At 39.6% G+C, this 20149-nt stretch overlaps 1 protein-coding gene across 1 annotated transcript in view; it reads left to right on the top strand.

The window, feature by feature from the left end:
- Positions 1-18550, top strand: part of LOC122993644 (xenotropic and polytropic retrovirus receptor 1 homolog) — a 42884-nt gene extending 24334 nt beyond the window's left edge. The window contains exons 3-16 of the mRNA XM_044367983.1: positions 3507-3608; positions 3778-4001; positions 5243-5392; positions 5516-5599; positions 7323-7404; positions 7935-8024; positions 8444-8541; positions 8747-8926; positions 9073-9238; positions 9346-9540; positions 10397-10563; positions 10692-10831; positions 11106-11327; positions 12162-18550. Of these exons, the coding sequence (XP_044223918.1) occupies positions 3507-3608; positions 3778-4001; positions 5243-5392; positions 5516-5599; positions 7323-7404; positions 7935-8024; positions 8444-8541; positions 8747-8926; positions 9073-9238; positions 9346-9540; positions 10397-10563; positions 10692-10831; positions 11106-11327; positions 12162-12216 (1955 nt within the window). The 3' untranslated portion in view covers positions 12217-18550. The remainder of the gene's footprint in view (positions 1-3506; positions 3609-3777; positions 4002-5242; positions 5393-5515; positions 5600-7322; positions 7405-7934; positions 8025-8443; positions 8542-8746; positions 8927-9072; positions 9239-9345; positions 9541-10396; positions 10564-10691; positions 10832-11105; positions 11328-12161) is intronic.
- The last annotated feature ends 1599 nt before the right edge of the window (positions 18551-20149 follow it).

The raw sequence follows: 20149 nt of genomic DNA, 5'->3' as shown, positions 1-20149 counted from the left end.
TCAAGTGAGTTTGTGTTTCTTATTTCCTTTTTACTTTTTTATCATGTAAACCTTCAGCTGCATACGCTGTAATGAAGGCAGATTCTCTGACGACACTGCTAGATTAGTTGATTAATCTGCAACTATGTCATCGTTTATATAGATTCTCAATTTTTTGCAGCGTATCTCTAAACAGTACTGGCATGTCCATATGTACATTGAAAGAGTACATCTGGGCATGTGAGTATTATGATACTCTAAATTGATTATCCTCTATCTTCAGCAATGTCAAGACATCACCTTGGGCTTATAGATGTTGTGATTTTTACAATATTCTCAGATTTTATAGACCAAAAGATGATTCTACTAATCAAGAAAATAAAGCCCAAGTTGACGTTTTGACCTTGCTTGTTTTGTCAGATTAATGGCTACGGAAAATAATTGTTTGTTGCAGCTTTAGACACTGAGCAGCTGTCTTTCTTCAGGGTGCAGAACAGGACCGTGGCTGTGCTTTCCCAGCTTTCATAAAGCGGTGTGATAACATTTTTTGGAGTTGAATGTATCCCAAACTGATTAAGAACTGATTGTTGATTTTAGACATATCAGAGATAACTTGGCAGAGAGTATTACACACTCACCGAGCACCTTATTATCAACACCATACTAATACTCCCTTTGTTCTCAAAACAGCCTCCGTTCTTCATGACACGGATTCAAGATGTTGGAAACATTCCTTTTTAGATTCTGGTCCATGTTGACATGATGGCATCACTTAATTTCTGCAGCTTTGTCAGCTGCGCATTCATGCTACGAATCTCCTGTTGTATTGGATTCAGATCTGGTGACTGGGGGGCGGGAGGGGGGGGCATTGAAGTACACTGAACTCATTGTCATGTTCATGAAACCGGTTTGAGATGACTTGCTTTGTGACTCGGTGCGTTATCATTCTGGAAGCAGCCATTAGAAAACCATAAATGGTGGCCATAAAGGGATGTACATGGTCAGCAACAATACTCAGATAAGCTGTGTTATTCAAACCATGATTGATTGGTATTAAGGGGTCCAGAGTGTGCCAAGAAAACATTCCCCACACCATTACACCACCAGCAGCAGACTGGACTGTTGACACAAGGCAGGTTGAGTCTGTGGATTCATGCTGTTGATGCCAAATTCTGACCCTACTACCTCAGCAGAAATGGAGATTCATCAGACCTGGCTATGTTTTGCTGGTCTTCAACTGTCCGGTTTCGGTGAACCTGAACCCACTGCATCCTCACATTACTGTTGTTGGCTGACAGGAGCAGCCTTCTGCTGTTGTTGCCCATCCGCCTCAAGGTCCGACGTATTTTGTATTCTGAGATGCTCTTTTGCTTACCACAGTTGTAAAGAGTGGTTGTCTGACTTACAGTAGCCGTTCTGTCAGCTCCAGCCAGTCTGACCGTTCTCCTCTGACCTCTCTCATCAACAAGGCGTTTCCATCCGCAGACCTGCCACTCACTGGATGTTTTTTGTTTTTCGCACCATTCTGAGTAAATTCTAGGGACTGTTATGTGTGCAAATCCCAGGAGACCAGCGGTTTCAGAAATACTCAAATACTCAGCCTGTCTGGCACCAACAATCATGCCACAGTCAGTCACTGAGATCACATTTTTTTCCCTATTCTGATGATTGATGTGAACATTAACTGAAGTTCCTGACCCGTATCTGCATGGTTTTATGCATTGCACTGCTGCCACATGCAGTGTCCAATGTAGTATTCTTTCCCCACTGGCCCACTAGATCAGAGTTCTACTGGCTCCTTGTATATTCTCACTGGTCCAGCAGCCAAAACAATGAAAATAACCTCTTTTTTTGGTGATATATGCATTGTATACATGATAATGAAGTTTCCTTTAGATTTTGATGTTTTCCTTTAGTTATGGATATGTAATGTTGATATATTACACAAATATGCAAAGTATAAAATTAGGCACATATTGGATCTGGATCAGTAAATGAATGGTGTATAAATGCAGGTTTCTCCATATTTGGTGTAAAGCCAGAGAGTATGGAGTACATAGGGAGAAGAGAAGAGAATTTATGATAATAACATTTCAGCCGGTATGAATGACCTTGATAATAAACTCTTGGGTCAAAAACTGAGACAATGCTGAGAGATGTGCAGAATGTACATGTCAAGATAGAAGAGTGAGAGAACGAACATAATGAACATAATGTTTGTGTGTATATGTTCACACCAAGCTCCTTCCGTCTGCTTCCTCGAGCCACCTGTCAAACATGCAGGTGAACTGTAATGAATGAATGGAAAGGAAAACTGCAGGAGGAAAATGAAAAAGAAACTAAGAGCATCTGTTTTCACAGTAAATCATCTGTTGAGTGTTTCTGCTTTTGAACAAATTAGAAAATAAGGATTCATTCTCTCATTCACTGCTTTGTTTTCTCTACCGCCGCTCCCTCTCCTCATTCGACCACCGCTGCGCTCTCTCTCTCTCTCTCTCACTCTCTCACTGGCTCGTGCTCTCCCTTTCTTTTTCTCTTGTCTTTTTTAAAATGAGTCAGCAAAGCCTCACGTTACTTTCAACGTCATCAAACAAAGAGAAATGTCCTCCCCTTGTCCTAAACTGAACTGTATAACCGTGACACTGATTGGCAGTGACCGGCCAATCAACTTGCACTGCATAAACTTTTACTGGCCCCGGGCCATCGGTTATGTCGGGCACTGACATGTAATTGCATGAATAAGCAGGTGTACAGGTGTTCCTAGTGAATGAGTGTACATGATGAGGGTGTTGAAATTTGACAACCATCTAAAGCTGGATGTAAACAAAGAGATGATTGACAAGCATGGCAAGGAAAGAGTGCGGCTTCTCTGAAAATGTCTCTGTAGATATCAAATACTGTCTCAATGTTCTGTTAAAAACATTTGTATGCCAAGTTGAGTCTTTTCACTGAGTGTTTTTACTGAGTGAGCCATTTTCTGTCTTAAAAACCTTCTGCCTTTCAATAAAGATAATTGGAGAAAATTTTATTTGATTTGAAATAAATGACATTTCAGATATCAAATCTCTATACTGTATTTATGTACCTGTAGTCAGGGAGGAACCTTTATCATATTAGTGTTGGATTAAAATGAAATCTTATAAAAACTAAAAGGGCATTATGTCTGCCTGGTTACACTAATAAAAATATCAAATTTGAGGGTTTAAAAACTCCAGAACTTCTGAAAACATTTGAGAAAGATGAAGTGCTCTGCTGCTGTCTCACTGCTCCATCTGCTGGTCAGAGCAGGACAAGTCGAGGGAGTCTTTGCTGCACAAAACACAAAGATAGCAATTTCACATTCACACACTGAATCCTCTATCCCCACTTCTCCTTGTTCTGCCTTTTCTGTCCTCTCTTTCCTTTACCTTTCTGCCCTCCTTTTCACTTCCCATCATGTCCATTAAGATGAATTAATCAGTGCTGTGAGAAACATCTTCACTCTGTTCTTGCATGTTCACTAATCTAAAACTTTTCTCTTCCCACAGTCACAGATGAAGATACAGTTAAGAGGTACTATGCTAAGTTCGAAGAGAAGTTCTTCCAGACATGTGAAAAAGAACTGGCCAAGATCAACACCTTCTACTCAGGTAATGACTACACCTAATACTACACCCTACACACACACGCTGTTATATACTTTACAGCTAGAAGGCACTCATTTAGATAGAGCTCTGCAGTGTGTTTGTGCATATTGGTGTGCAGCGGCTTTCTATCTGTGAAATCGTGCTCCTCTCTTTCCTGCTCTTCCCCCTGCAGAAAAGCTGGCTGAGGCTCAGAGGCGATTCGCTACGCTGCAGAATGAGCTGCAGTCATCGTTGGACGCCCAGAGGGAGAGCTCAGCTAACGGGCGGGGCCTGAGGAGGAGGAAGACGGTGTTCGCCCTGTCGCAGCAGGAGAGATGCAAACACAGAAACATAAAGGACCTGCAACTGGCCTTCTCCGAGTTCTACCTCAGCCTCATACTGCTGCAGAACTATCAGGTGCACATTCACACACACACACACACACACAGACCTCATCTCAACAGTGTACATGCAAACCAAGAAACTCAAAGATGCTGTCACAGTTTTACCTCAGCTTGTTTCTTTTTCTCAGTTTCCCCATTGAGATCATTAAATCAAAAAAAAAACTTGCAGGAGCATTTTGACAGTTATGCAGTGCAGACTTAATTCCACGAGCTGTCGTTTCAGCACAAATGTGCCTTCTGCAGAGCCAAACGACTAAACACATTCTATATATTAATCCTTTGCACTCAACGGATGGAATATGCATCAAAATTTGTACGCCTTAATCTCTAAATCATAACCCTTTCAATCCAGACATCATGCACACACTGTAATAATCAGCAGAACCTTCCCTTTGCAAAGATGTATGTTTCTGATCTGTTCAGGATCAGCATCAGTAAATCCACATGGAAATCATAGAAAAAAGACGCTCCTTGCAACTTGAGATCTTGCCTCTTCAAATTTCTGACTTTTTCTCCTGTAAAAGTGACCAAGTGATCAACATGCTTCTTACAGTATAAACCAGGAACTCTGACAATCTGCTCTGTCCATTTATAGATGGATATTTATGCTGTATTGAAAACTTCTACACATAAAATAACAAAATGCACATTTAGATTTTCTCTTGGAGCATGTATAGAGATACAATGTATAGAAAACATGCAAAACCAAAACTGAGCAAACAGGAGAGTGAATATTGATCCTCTGTTCATCAGGTGACCAGAAACACCACTCCAGATTAATGCTGATGTTGCTCTGTGTCTGCAAAACTGTGTGTTCACAAACAGCTCATAAATATTAAACCAACTTAATGTTCACCAACTTTATAAGGTGCTAATATGTCAGATGTTGTGTTTATAGCTTTCCTGTTGCCCAGAAGTGACCAAAATAAATAAATGAATGCAGTTTTAAGTAACAGATGATGATGATGATAATTACAATGATAATGAATGTTTGTAACTGGATGTGGATATTTTTACATGTGTCAGTAGAGCTACTGTTATGCAAAACAGGATTATAACGTGTGTTCAGTCTGCATCCAATCTACTTTACTAAACACAGCTGTACCACATGTGGAGAACGCTTTTCACAGCTTTCATCAGCTGCGTTTGACAGCTTTGTTTCTTTCATCCTTCTGTCTCTCTCTCTCTCTCTGTCTCTCTCTCTCTCTCTCTCTCTCTCTCTCTCTTTCTCTCTGTCTCTCTCTGTCTCTGTAGAACCTGAACTTCACAGGTTTCAGGAAGATCCTGAAGAAGCATGATAAGATCTTGGAGACGTCGAGGGGGGCCGACTGGAGGGTGGCCCATGTTGAAGTGGCTCCTTTTTACACATGCAAGAAAATCACACAGCTCATCTCTGAGACCGAGGTATACACGCATCATGTGCACTCATACAGGGCAGCCCTACCGAATTTTGCTTTATCAGCATGACTTTATTTAAGAACAGTATTGCTAAAGACGGTTTTACATGTCTCATCTCCTGTCTTTCAGGCGTTGGTCACAACAGAGTTGGAAGGTGGTGACAGGCAGAGGGCCATGAAGAGGCTGAGGGTACCTCCCCTGGGAGCGGCACAGGTCAGACACACACACACACACACACACATATATGTTCTGATAGATACTGTTCATAAACTCACTATCCTCTGCTATCACCTAAACTGCTCCTTTGAATCATGAGACAGTTTACTCTCCTCAGTCTTCAAAGTAACCTAATGGCCCATTAAACAGGGGACAGCCATGATCTTTGAATATTTGATTCAATGTTCTGACTGTTTGTCTCAATGTTTAGATGCAGTGTAAGTTTTGAATCTTTACATGTAATCTACAAGTCCTCTTTCTTTGTTGTATTGTGCTTTTCTTGTGTGTATAAAATGATATCACACATAGACCCTACTTTGCAATCCCAGTCCTTCATTTCAATAGAAAGTTTGGACTAGCAGGTTTATTTCCAAACACTGAATCAAGACAAAGTGCCTAACAATGGTCCATGCACTTTTTGCTATCTGAAGTGTTGTTTGAGTCAATAAAATTGAAATATCATTTTCCCTTTTCTGGTTTGAACATCAAATAAGAATAACTGCAAGTAAACAAAACAGGAAAACAGCCGTTATTTCATTTGTCTGAAACCATAAGTTGTCATAGGTCAGAACAATCAGCAACAATGCCAAATGAGTCATAGTAACTAACAGCTTGTATTGTAATGGCCTTGGATATTCTGATGTGATTTACCTAAACGATCCTATAATTGATTATAAATCATTAATCAAGTTACTGCAGCTGTGCCCGGTGCATAAATTGTACTTCTCAATTAGGAGACGCATGTATGGCTTCTGTTGCTGTGTGATGTCACAGCTATTTACACAAAGGAAAAGTGAAAAAGGCAACATACATGAAAGCTTTTGTCATTTTTAGAGAGGAGTGTGTGGTTTTCCACCAACCTGTGTGTGGTAGAAGCCTAGATATCCTTGATAGCTATATTATTCATCTAGCAGTAGCTTTGTGGCTTCATTTTATTAGGCGTGAGATTTGTTTGGGCAGCATGAGAATGTGAGATAGAGCCTGAAAGCGGGCGTCTCACATCTGGGAGTTTTCGACCCTGCTTGTTTATTATCTTTGAAAACCATGTACTGATCCATGTTTCACTGCATGTCGAGTGTAATAACATCAGTACTGTGTGCACCTGATGCCACAAATGGCAGAAGAAGAAGAACCTATTATTTAGTTTTGGAGTTATTGTAGTTTCATTTTTCAATTCACAAAAAAAAGTTTTTTAAATTTTAATTTTAACTTCATATCTGCCATATTTGAGCATGGAAACAAAAAGGGCATGTTTTATGCATTTTTGTCATTGTACTTTTAAAAATGAATATCAAATAACACTTTCCTTTTCAGTTTTTGTTTCTATTTATAAAAGCAAATTTCAAATACCACAAATACACAGATCTGCATGCCAAAAAGAAATGCATTAGATCAAAATGTAAAAAGACAATGAACCAATTCAAATTGAATATAATGAACTACACTAAAATACAAATATGGTCTTTTAGATATTAAGTCTCTTTGATGACCATTACTGTAGACCCATATACCCAATTAAAAAACTACTTTGAAATAGAAATTATATGAGTATTAATAACTGAAATAAAGCATAATCATTCAAGTGAAGCTTGATTCCTGAACAATGAAGAATGAAGGATTTTACAGACTGAATGTTGCTGGTGTGTTTCGGTAGAAGCAGTAAATAACAACAGTCACCATCACTGATTGTCATGTCATGTTTTCCTACTCTTTCTTGCAGCCGGCTCCTGCTTGGACCACCTTTAGAGTCGGCCTTTACTGTGGAGTGTTCCTCGTCTTAATGGTCACAGTGGTCATTACAGGTAACACACACATATTCAAACTAGAACTGCAATATAATTTAAATTAGTACATCTAAAAGCAATATAAGATTTTAATCATCTAGTGACTCAGTTTTTACTTCCTGGATTTTGACTGTCTGTGTGTCTAGACAAAAATATACCCACATAATATAATATAATAAGTACTTTGGCTTTTACAAAACAAATACAAGTTTCAAGAAGAAGAAAAAAATCGCTCAAACTTGGGAATGAGTGGTAACACTTTATTTTATGGGTCCTATTATGTCTTGGAAATAAACTGATATATAATTGTAAATTCGCTGGAAGATCTCTACAGACAAGCATACAAAGAAGCAAATATGGAACATGAAGTTTCCAATAATAAGCAAATATTTTCAAATGATTTTTAATTGGATCCATTTTCCAGTTAAGATGTTAGCAGTTCTCTCCTATGGATCCTGTGGAAATGAATTATGTTGTTACCATTGGTACATTTTGTCTCCTTTAACCAGTGTGTCTCTCTATCACTCTCTCTGTCTCTCTGTCTCTAGGAGCTGTGGTGATCCGTAGTGCTGATGTTTGGCCTATGGTCAGAATCTACAGAGGAGGCTTCCTGTTAATAGAATTCCTCTTCCTGTTAGGTATGCATAAACACACACACACACACACACACACACACACACACACACACGCATGCTCAGTTGCTATTTTGGGAGTCCTCTTTTTCCGCTCATTCAGTTTTAGAAGAGGAAGTTCTGCAGCGCAGGGAAACAAACATTGTCATTCCTCATAATCATTTCTGGATGTTTTTTCATAGATTATGGGGAATGACAATGTTTGTTTCATTGTCATTCCCCATAATCTATGAAAAAACATCCAGAAATGCCATGTTAACTTTATCTAAATTACAGTTCCAGTTCCATTTTAATATTCGTGCGTACACACACGAAGAAGGCCTCAACCATACAAGTCTGGAGGGTGTCCTCTTAGAAATAAGAATGTGAAAAACCCTCAGTCTGTCCTCTGACCAGCCTGCTTGTTCTGTTTTTCTGTCTTCCAGGCATCAACACCTATGGGTGGAGGCAGGCAGGAGTCAACCATGTACTCATATTTGAACTTAACCCCAGAAATAATCTGTCCCACCAACATCTTTTTGAGGTATGAGCACACACACATACAAACACACTGTCTAACAGACACAACAAATGTTGCTCAGATTACAGTGAGATATGGAAATAAGATGACTTTGTTACCGGGTATATCATGAACATTTCTATCATTTTTTTAATACAAGTTCAGGCTGGATATGTACACATGTATTACCCCTCAGCTTTTGTGACATATTAAGTCTTTGTGTGTGCAGATTGCAGGTCTGTTGGGCGTGCTGTGGTGCGTCAGCCTGCTGTCCTGTCTGTTCAGTGACAGCATCCTGGTACCGATGCAGGCAAACCCTCTGGCTCTGTACGGCTTCTTCCTCCTCTTCCTTATCAACCCCTTCAAGACCTGCTACTACAAGTCACGCTTCTGGCTGCTCAAACTCCTGGTAACTTCACTCAATAACAAATGACACAGGCTTCTTGTTTGTTTTTTTCTTTAAGTTTGTGTCAAACTGTTCACCTTTTGTGCAACTGTACAGTATATTTGATTACTACTCATCAGCCTCCGTCTCTCGCTCCTTCTCCTCCACAGTTTCGAGTGGTGACGGCTCCATTTCATCGCGTAGGCTTTGCAGACTTCTGGCTGGCAGACCAGTTGAACTCTCTGGTGGTGGTTCTGATGGATCTGGAGTACATGATCTGTTTCTACAGTTTTGAACTGGACTGGAAAAAACACGATGGACTCATCAGCAGTGAAGGTGAGACTTGTAAGATAAAGGCAGCCACTGTGGGTGAAATTGTGTATTTCTTCAAAGCTGTGAAGACTGTGATCCAATGACACACTGTTGAATGTCATCCTGCTCAGGTAAAGACGTGTGTAACTCCTACTCCTATGGCGTCCGTGCGGTGATCAAGTGTCTTCCTGCTTGGTTCCGGTTCGTCCAGTGTCTGCGTCGTTACCGTGACACCAAACGGGCCTTTCCTCATTTGGTTAATGCTGGGAAATACTCCACTTCCTTCTTTGTCGTCACCTTTGCTGCCCTCTACAGCACACATAAAGGTAGATACACCTTCATTTTAATATACAGTACAGAATTTGCAAAGAAAGGAATGAAAGGGCAATTTGCCACAAGAAGCTGAAATATGAAGTGTTTATTATCTGACCTATAAATCACCATAAATACAGGGTATTCATAACAACGTGATTTACTACATGGCAACAACTTTTCAAAATACACTTTACAAACTACAATGTTCAATCTTAACCCATTTAATGGTAAGAATGTTAAATCTCACTTTCCAACAGTAAATTGTATAATATTTCAACCTAATTTTTCAAAACATATTCAGTATATTCATTCATTCATTCAGTCTGTTAACATTAATGGTATGACCCTGATGAATTTCTAAGTCAGTCTACAGTTGACTTCATAACATCTCTCTTTTGCCTGAAATTCATATTGTTCTCAAGAAATTTAAGTTTTGAGAACAAACACAAAGGAAGTCTATAAAAGTGGCTTTAAACATAGTTCCTCATTTCCGCTTTTAATGGGAAACAGCTTCAGGAAGTGATGAGTTTAAAAGGAGAAGCTCTGGGAAATAATGAGTGAGCAGGAACAGTATTTATTTCTTTGTTTTAAGCTGATAGATATGTAGACAGGAAACAGGAGAGAGAGACTAGAGACGTTGCAGGTATGTGGCATGTGCCATTCAGCTACCAGAGTGCTCCCGGAACAGTATGTCTGTTAAAAAGAAACCCCTCCCAGAGTAGCACATTGCTGAGTAGGGCATGACTCTGTTGTGCTGAGGAAGTACACATGCTGAATTAGGTAATGGACGTCTCCATTCTTGAACATATGAATCTGATTTTGTACCAGCTGTCTAACCTCACACCCCTCTCTCTCTTCCCTCCTCAGATGAATCCTACGCTGATGCCCAGATCTTCTTCTACTTGTATATCAGCTGTTTAGTGGTCAGCTCGTGTTACACACTGGTCTGGGATCTGAAGATGGACTGGGGCCTGTTTGACCGCAATGCAGGAGAGAATACCTTCCTGCGAGAGGAGATAGTCTACCCACATAAGGTATTTGGAACCTCCATGTGTTGGAGGAGACTGGCTGATACTAGTTTGATCCTCAGTATGAGTACCTGAGGATTCAAACTGTCGTGATGATGTGTTGACAGCTGTTGTGTTCTTCCTGTTTTTTCCAGGCCTATTACTACAGTGCCATAGTGGAGGATGTGCTGTTGCGTTTTTCATGGACTTTAACCGTCTGCCTCAGTGCACTCTCCTCTTTCAATGGCATCTCTGACATACTGGCGACTGTACTGGCCCCACTGGAGGTCTTTAGGTATACATAATTACTCTTAAACATATCACATTTAAACAATTTTTTCTCCCTTTTTCTATTTTATCAATTCTTTTTATTCTACTCATGCTCTTGTGAAGATTTAGCACAATAATCACCTACATCTCCCGACTTGGAAGAAAACATTGGTGGCTGCTGATAGAGTGTGTGATGGTGATTGGCGGACATGAGGACATTGATTACTGTTGAACCTGAAGCATAAAAATGTGCGTGTCACTAAAATTGGCCATTGACAGTGAGTGTTTCTCCTTCCCAGGCGTTTTGTGTGGAACTTCTTCCGACTGGAGAACGAACATCTGAATAACTGTGGTGAGTTCAGGGCCGTCAGAGACATCAGCGTAGCTCCACTCAACGCTGACGACCAGACCCTGCTGGAGCAGATGATGGACCAAGAGGACGGAGTCAGGAACCGGCAGGGCAAGAAGAGCTGGAAGAGAAGCTACAGCATGAGTCTACGTAGACCACGACTCGCCTCACAGTGAGTCTGAACAACAGTTCAAACATGTGAACATGTGATGGAGCAGTGAAGAATCTAAGATCCTTTATCATATCACACTGTATTGTTGTTATTCTTTGTATTGGTTTGCTGCCAGTGTAAAATAATTACTTTGATATAAATGATTAGATTTTCTCCAGAAGAGGGAGTGCAACAGTAGGGTGGCCAAAACTAAATTTACAGTTTTGATTGTTAAGCTCGATTGACATTAATGGGAAGGAAAGAAGGGGGGCATCCCTAGTATCGGACAGTAAACATGTGTTTATAGTAAACAGATATTATGGGATTTAAGATGAATAAATTGAGTCTCCTTCAAGAAGTTTAAAAAATGTAGTTCAGATACCCATATAGACACACATCAGTCTACCAAGTAATTCATTTCTGTAGTACATTAAGACCATGTAAAAGTCAGTTGAATATAAGATGTTCTACTTTCATTGTTTGTCAAACATTAAAACCAAACCTGTGCTTTTGGGTGCCCTTTAATAATTACTTACTGGTTACTTACTTGCTAGTTAAATATACTTTATAATGTCTGCTCTTTGTAGTGATTGGCAGCTTCAGGTCAAGTGACGTTTTCTAAAGTTTGAAATTAACTTTTAACAGTGTGCAGTTGTGCCTAAAACAGCCCCAAAGCACATTAGCTTTTCTTATGTGGGAAGGGTTTTGTAAGCCTTTACTTTTGCAATATCAGTTTAGTAATCAAACACATGATGAGGCTGATGTTTGGCACTGTGCATCAGCAATCTAACCTGTAATGTAACCCTACAGACTATGCGTCCACACTGTAAGCACATTCTCCCTTTTCCCCTCCAGGTCCAAGACCCGTGACACCAAGGTTTTGATAGACGACACTGACGATGACTCCTGACATCAGGCCACGCCCCTCGCCTGGGTCCAGAATCTATTCAAAGGAGGAAACTCCACCTCCTAACTGAGGAATTACCCAGCGAGTTGGGCGTTGAACTCTCAAAACCAAGAACGAGTTTTAAACTCTCATGCCTACGTAATCCTTTCTCAACGCATGAGCCTCTGTATGGGTTCAGAACTATTTCAAGGGAGGAACTTTCACCTCTTGAACAAACAACCTAGCAAGATGGCCATCCAACACATAACCTGCCCCTACCTTCAATAATAACCAGGGGTGGGCATATCACTTAACTTACCTAAGCAGTGGGTGAAAAACTAATCTTCCTGTCATTTGCAGCCACCCAGAGGTGGACTCTTTAACTACACCCACTCCTCAGCCATTGCTTGGGCTCTCCTCAAAGCCTCAGCCTAGCATGAACAACGCAGCGAAATGGAATGCAAGCCGATCACCCTGACAGGAAGTGCCCCTGCTCCCTCTCGGTGCCACAGAACTCCCACATAGGGAGAGACCGACAACTTCAACCCTACTCCCACTGTTGAGGACCAAAAGGTTTTCTCACCGCCTTTAGCTATTAGCCTCCACTTAAACTCGCTTAGAGAAAGGCCTTTAATAAATGATGTACCATTCGCACCTCAAGAGATCTCAAGTCAGCCTGTAATTTGGACCTTGGAATGAACCTGAAGCCCCTTTTTTCCAATAAGAGAATAAAAAGGGTTGAAAAGTGTCCTCGTCCTTCTCCGCCATGGCGGTCTTTTAGGCCTTGTGACCTTTTCTCTGACCTACTACATGGGCCTTGGCATTTATACTGGCCAACAGACTATGCCAACGAACATTTGGTAACACCAATCAGTTGCTGGCTTGACTCCCTCGCTCTTCAGCTTGCCCCATCAAATCATCACAGAGCTGCCTACTTGCACCTTACACGCTTTAGAAACTCACACATACACACACATACACACACACACAGAGAAACACGCACTTTGTAGGAAGAGTGAATCGGGACAGAATGCCTATCGTGTGTTCATACACACACAGACACACACAAACAGTCATGTAACATGTTTTCTTGTTCATGGACGTGCAACAGAGTGGCCTCCACTCAACCTTTTTGAGACCCTGGGATGAGAACACACACACATAGACTAGCCATTATTTGTAAACGTGGTTGTAAATATGAAATGGACCAAAATAGGAGGTGGTGTGAAAAATAATTATTCAGAACATATGAAATACTCCATAAAAAATAAAAAGTGAAGTGCTGAGTTCAGACTGTAATGAACAGCAGCTGGAATGACTGTTCAGCCGCAGAGCTGAGAAGGAATTTTACTTTTGTTTCCAGAAAAAGATAAAGATCATCCCAATAACCCTCCCGGTCAACCCATGTGGAAAAAATACCCTCCATCAGGAAATAGTTTTGCTGAATGTATGCCAACTTATTTATGTATGTATGAGTGGGAAAGATGCCCTAAATACATTGGTCAGCCCATTTAGGCTGATCAGTTTTTGGAAACTAAGAGTGAAGATGAGTCCCAAGGGTTTTTTATTTTGTCCCCTGAAATCTTGATTGAAAAACTGAAGACTGTTGGATTGAAAACTGTTGGTTTCTGTAACAGTAATTCTTGTGTGTGAAACTGGGGGGGCATTCACCTGTCTGTCTCACACTCTTCAGCTGGATTGGTGTTTCTGGATCCACGTGAGAGTGAATCTTACACTCATGAGATACATGTTCAGATTTCACACCTGTAAGAGTTGGTCTAAAGAAATAACATGTTAGCCTTGAGACAAAGTCATTTTGATGTATTTGTATATTCAGCATGTAATTGTACTAATCAACACATTTCTTGAGGCTGGATGTTAGTCAGAGAGCATAGGAGGCTTAGCGATGGTTTGTTCCAGTTTTGTCTCAATGAGTTACAGGTTACACACCATCACATCATCTGCATATTGGCAAACTCATTTCAGAACTCTGTCATCATGTCAACACTACAGTCGCCACCATCAGTCTGCGTCATTGAATCATTAGAATCATATCATCCATATTTTTTGGTAAAGACAGGTAGTTTTGATTACACTGGAGAAAATGATTTTCTTAATGTTTCTAACAGAGCGCTAAAGATGATAATTTAATTTCTTTTGTTCACATCCCAAAGTGGGACACTCTTACGCAGTGTGTTGGTCTAACATCACCTGATGTTGTGGTCTTAACTCTCAGAATGACAATCAGAGTAGCTGGCTCTTTTTCACTGTTCTGTTTTTATTCTGGTCGTAGCTGGTTCTGTTTTAATTTCTTTCTAGTCTTTGCTTTTATGGTATAATTTATATTAGCCATTTAATGTAACCTATTCTGCAATAATCTCAATGAATTTTTTATTAGTTGTCCCAAAGTCATTCAGGAAGCTCATCAGTGAGCAATAAGAGACACTTGAGAATTATCTGCACTTTAATGCCAAACTTGATTTTTGATGTACTATATAGAGCATTCACACCTTGAATTCAGACACTCAAACCAAATGGTGTACAATAAATACAGTGTTGTGAATAGGATCATCCTTATAACAAGCTTTTTTGAAGCTTGCCAAAATGTAGAACATTCACTTGAGGACTGAGATATGAGATGTATGACATCAGGGTTTCCTAAACACTGTTTTGGTTCACAGAAATATTTGGAGTCTGTTTTATTTTTGGTCTGCACTGTCGAACAGACCGTCAACACTCTAGCTATTGTTGATTGTTGTCAGTGTAGTAAGTTACACAGGGAAGTTGAAAGAACAAATCTTTCTCAATATTTCCAGTTTAACAACTTTAGAGTTGTGTCACGTTTTGATTTGGATCTTCCTGAAATGCGTGAGTTGAAAGCTCACAATGAAGATGTGATTCTTAATTTCAGTTGAGTTTTCCTTTTCTCAAATCAGTTGAAATCAAAAAGTTATCCTATTCTCTAAACTTCAACACTGCCCAGTGGATCAAAGCTTACCCATGATCCCTGCTACCATCTACAGGCCATGCTATCATTCCAAAATCATCTGTTTTTCTTATTCTTACATGTATTGGGATTTTGCTGTTTGTTATTAGCAGATACAGACAAATATGTTACATTCAAGATAACAAAGAACATTGCAGGCCATCAGTAATATTGAATATACCATTCCAGTTAGCAATATACAGTGTAATATGTATGGTCTACCTGTATGATAGATCTGAAAGCTCATACAGCCTGTGACACAGTTTTGTGGAGGGCAAACCTTTAAACCTTGTGACCAAAATTAATAAAAGTGATAGTTTTTTTTTCTTAGTAATATTTTTGATTGTGATGTCCAGTGTGAGCTGTGAGTTGTTGTTGTTTGTCCACAAACTGACAATGCGCGGGTGAGCAGTTTTTCACAAACCCCAGGATACAATCATGGTGGATACTAGCTTTATTTACAATTTCCACCAGTGTGCAAGTAAATAACACATGGTTAAACTATAGTGCAGTCCTACCCAGATCATCTGTGCAGGTTGCAGGTGTTGTCCACAGATTTAAACATGGCAGTTCTTTGGTGACATTCACTTGTCAGTCAGAATTCACGTACACACAGATTGAGAAAAGGAGAGCAACACAATTGCCATCTTAACCTTTCTTACTTATTCATGTATACAGTATATCTTTGAATCATTCCTACAGTCTCTGAAATGAGATATGTTGGGTTCAGTTTTTATTTTCTAAAATTTCCATGCAGCAAACACAATCATTCCATCCAAAGAGAATAGTTAAGTTTCCTTCCTCTAAGTGCAGTGCATTTGTTCAAGAATCTGACTTTTCTTTTGTAATTCCTCAGGTTTTCATGTTGTGACGAGTGTTCTTTTTGAAGAAATTTGTGTATTTTGAAGCCATTCCTATGGTGTCCCTGATTGCTCAACATACTTTGACTTAAGAGAACAGATGCAAAAAGACAAAACACAAGCAAATAAAGAAAACATCTTCACCAATTTGACACCTCATGTCAACACAACCAAATACAACTATTCTCATCATATTGGGGAAGATGTTTTCCACATTTGCTTTTGCTTTTTCTATTTTCCTGTGTTATGTAAGTTGTAGTGGGTTGACGTCTCAGGGCACCATGTAGTCCTGTGTATTGAACAGCGTATTCCATAATGACAGTTGGATGGATGTGAGAAGATACGAGCCCCATTTGTACTCAGGATATTGTGAGCATATTTGCACCTTGGCCTGCTAATTTACAGGCAGCATGTAAGCTTCCTCTTGCACCTTTTTGTGTTTTCCTGACAGCCATCATTTTACGAATTTACCGCATGAAACCTCACTGCACCAATGTATGTTTTGCTCACAGTAATACACCCAGAGATCTACTGAAACTCTGCAAAGGAAAGCTGTAAATGTGTACCCAAATGCAGGAAATGGACAAATTGATAGGTTCGCAGCAACAATCATAATTACTGAGGAAGTCAGGTCAATTTTCAGTTTGTCTTTGACTTTTTTTTATCAGTACAATGCCAAACAGCGTCAGCCTCAGTGTCACATCCCCATAAAGTCAATTCATTCCTTCAATACCACAACCAAGCCTAACGATGTTTCATATTCAACTTTTTTATGATACTGAACTTTTGACATTTCAGCTGCAGGCAGGCTGACTAGGCTCTGATAGATGATGTTTTAGGGTTAGAGATTGTGACTTGTATATTTTCAGTTTCTACATTTTTCTGTATTCCAGGTGATGCCTCACAATCCCATTACACATGAACACCACACTGCTTTAATGTGAAGATGGTTGAGTGTGTGACAGACAGTGACCCCCCCAAAACCTCTTTTTTTCTCCAGCTGTCCAATTATATCCACCAGTAGGGGGAAGGGCTGGGTATCAAAATGTGTCCGTATCAGAGAGTATCAAAAGCTGACTTTGAATGTCTGGTCTTAAAAAAAAATTTAAATCTACATTTTTTGCCAGTTTTGGACTGTGTTCAGAAGATATTTAACATTTTATGTTAAATGAAAAAAGGAGTTCTGTTCTGTTTCATTCCTAAAAGGAAGATTTAAAAAAAAAACTTACTTTTGCTACACTTAAAACATGGGTATCATATCCGCACTTGTATAACAAAAATGTCCCACAATACCCAGCCCTGCTCAAGAGTGGTGGAGTCTGCTTGACTAACCTGAAGGTCCCTCCAAATGTCTATCACAGTCTGCCAATCAATTCTGACCAAGATCTCATCAGTTGCTTCACAGTAGTTACACAATGTCTCTTGAGTTAATAGATGCACCAGAAACCAGAAAGACTTGATAAGCTGGTTTTTCAAATGTCTGTTGACTTGATAGTACTGTATTGGAAAACATTGGACACCAGTATAGAGGATGTTTAGCTCGGCTGTGAAGCAATTCTCAGATTTTGATCAGAATTGAGAGGTATGATTGGATATGAAGTCCTAATGTTAAACAGCTCTGAAGAATCTGAGTATCTTCTACTCCTCTGCCGAGGAAGCAACACAACTGGCAGCTCCAGGGTTTCCTGTCCTCAGATCTTTAAGTATAAATAGTTAAACAGGGTTGTGGCTGAAGCCTAAGCTGAGCTCACATGAACTGTGTCCTTCAGCCATCAGCTCAGTTTCCCATGGCAACACTGTCCACTCTGCATGTCCAGGATGTCCCAGTTGCTGTGTTGTTGCAAAACCTCTTAAAGGCTTTTTTTTTTTCTTCAAGTGAAGGGTTGTTAATTTCAAATCTGATCTTTAAAATGATTTGGTGTTTGGTGATGCCTGCCCTGACACTGTGTGTCCTATGATCTGTTTGGAACACCTGTTGACCACAAGTTGCTGTTGTCATCATCCGCCAGTACTGACTGGACCTCTGGGCCTGCAGCACTGACGTATTTTAGACACAGCCGTGATGTTGATCCCATTTCACACCATAAAATTGTTGCTTTTCTGAAAGAAGTTTGGTCTTATTGACTACTGAATACTTGATGATCTGAAACATTTCATGCCCACTGGCCCAAAGGTTTCTGTGTGTGTAATGTTGAGTAGGTTGTGAGAAACAAACAAAACCTGGACCTGGATCAAAATTCTCAGGCATCCATATACCAGAACCAATATGTTTTAATGATTAAAAACAGAGAGGGAGCATTTTGATCCATGTTCTGATCCCAATGTGGTGTGACCCAGAGCTGTCGATTATACAATACATTATATATATTGATTAATATATTGATTAGAAGCATTGTATAATCAGTGACTGTGCTGTGGGTGTTGTATGTACAGTAGCAGCGTCATGCTACAGAGGTGCCTGGTTCACCAACCCCTGTTACAGTTTTTCAGTAAAAACAGCTAAAGCTCGAAAGATGTTTGTGACTGGGAGTCTTATTTCTTCTCTTGATGTTACAGTGATTATGTGTCTGTTTACTACCCACTGGGCCTTCAGGTGAAAACATGTCAGGATCCTCTTCTAAAGTAAAAGATACATAGATTAAAGCTATTAGGATTAAAGTTGACCATTCTTGTGCAAATAATGACAAATATTCAGTGCTCTACCTGAATACCTTTTCAAGATAGCCTCAAAGCCTCTCAGACAATAAGGTGATGACTACATTTTGTAACCGGACCTACGTGCGACATGAACGGGCCTCAGACAATAAGGGGATGACTACGTAACATTCATGTATGGTTTTATTGTATGTCAACACTTTGAAGTTGGATCTGGTCTGCTGATAAAACAGTAAATACTGTAGAAAGCCTTTGTTTCATGACAACGTCAGAAGTGAAGTTCCATTTATCTCCATTGTATTGCTGTAGAGGCAGAAATCTCAGAGGTAGCATGGCTTTGAAATATAACAACTATTGGATGGATTGCCATGAAATTTAGTACAGACATTCAGGGTCATCAGATGATGAATCCTACTGACTTAAGTCATCCTCCAACTTTCCTTCTAGTGCCACCAGCAGGTCAACATTTTCACTTAACTATGGAATGTCTACATCCACAGGATGGATTGGTAAAAAAAAATTAGTACAGACATTAATGGTACACAGATGATGAACCCAATTGACTTTAGTGATCCCTTGTTATTTTGAGTAAAAGTATCTTAAATAGGCTTGGATGGATTGCTATTAAATGTGCACACATTTAATTCACCTCAGGATGAATTATAATAACACAGATCTCCCGACTGTTCATCTACCAACATCAAGTCGGAATATTCATTTGTCCAGTACTTTTGTTTATGACTAAATACCTGCAAAATACTTTGTTTTTTGTGCCAATTAGCAAATGTTAGCATGCTAAACTAAGATGGTGAACAGTATACCTGCTTAAATATCAGTACATTATCACTGTCATTGCAAGCATGATAGCATGTTGATGTGAGAATAGTCTTGTTTTTTCAAATGTGGGTGAACTGACCCTTTAACTTTCCATCATAACAACAGCCCTAAAAGATTTGCAAGTTTTTTATGTTTACTAGTGCAAAAGCTAGTAGACGTAAACCTAAAAATTGCTGCCAGTGAATCTACAATGAAATGAAGAAGCAGTTAAACGGCATGATGTAAATGACAGTACACTGTTTGTTTGCTTTTTAAAAAACATTAGCTTGCATTACACTTGTCATTCTGAGGTGGGCTTTTTAGAGTTTATATTGACAATAAACATTAAAATACTTTTATGCACTTTAAATCAACCAAATGTTCAAAATGTGGACAGATCAGAGTTGTCTGAATGAAAAAACACTTCACCCTCTAGATCTTATTTGCACACAGGAATGAACAAAACAACACCCATTTTATAGATCCCCATATTGCTACAACACACAAACCTGTTGGACACAGTGTCAAGAAAAATGTGAGTCAGTGTTTAATATACATGCATTTATAGGCTACATAGTCATGACATTCATTTGAAATATATTTTTGACAGTGGAATCATATCTTATAGCCATTACATCAC

Source organism: Thunnus albacares, chromosome 12 (assembly GCF_914725855.1).
Source record: "Thunnus albacares chromosome 12, fThuAlb1.1, whole genome shotgun sequence".
Lineage (NCBI taxonomy): Eukaryota > Metazoa > Chordata > Actinopteri > Scombriformes > Scombridae > Thunnus > Thunnus albacares.
Note: the sequence above shows the minus strand (reverse complement) of the source record. Positions and strands in the feature narration are given on the sequence as shown.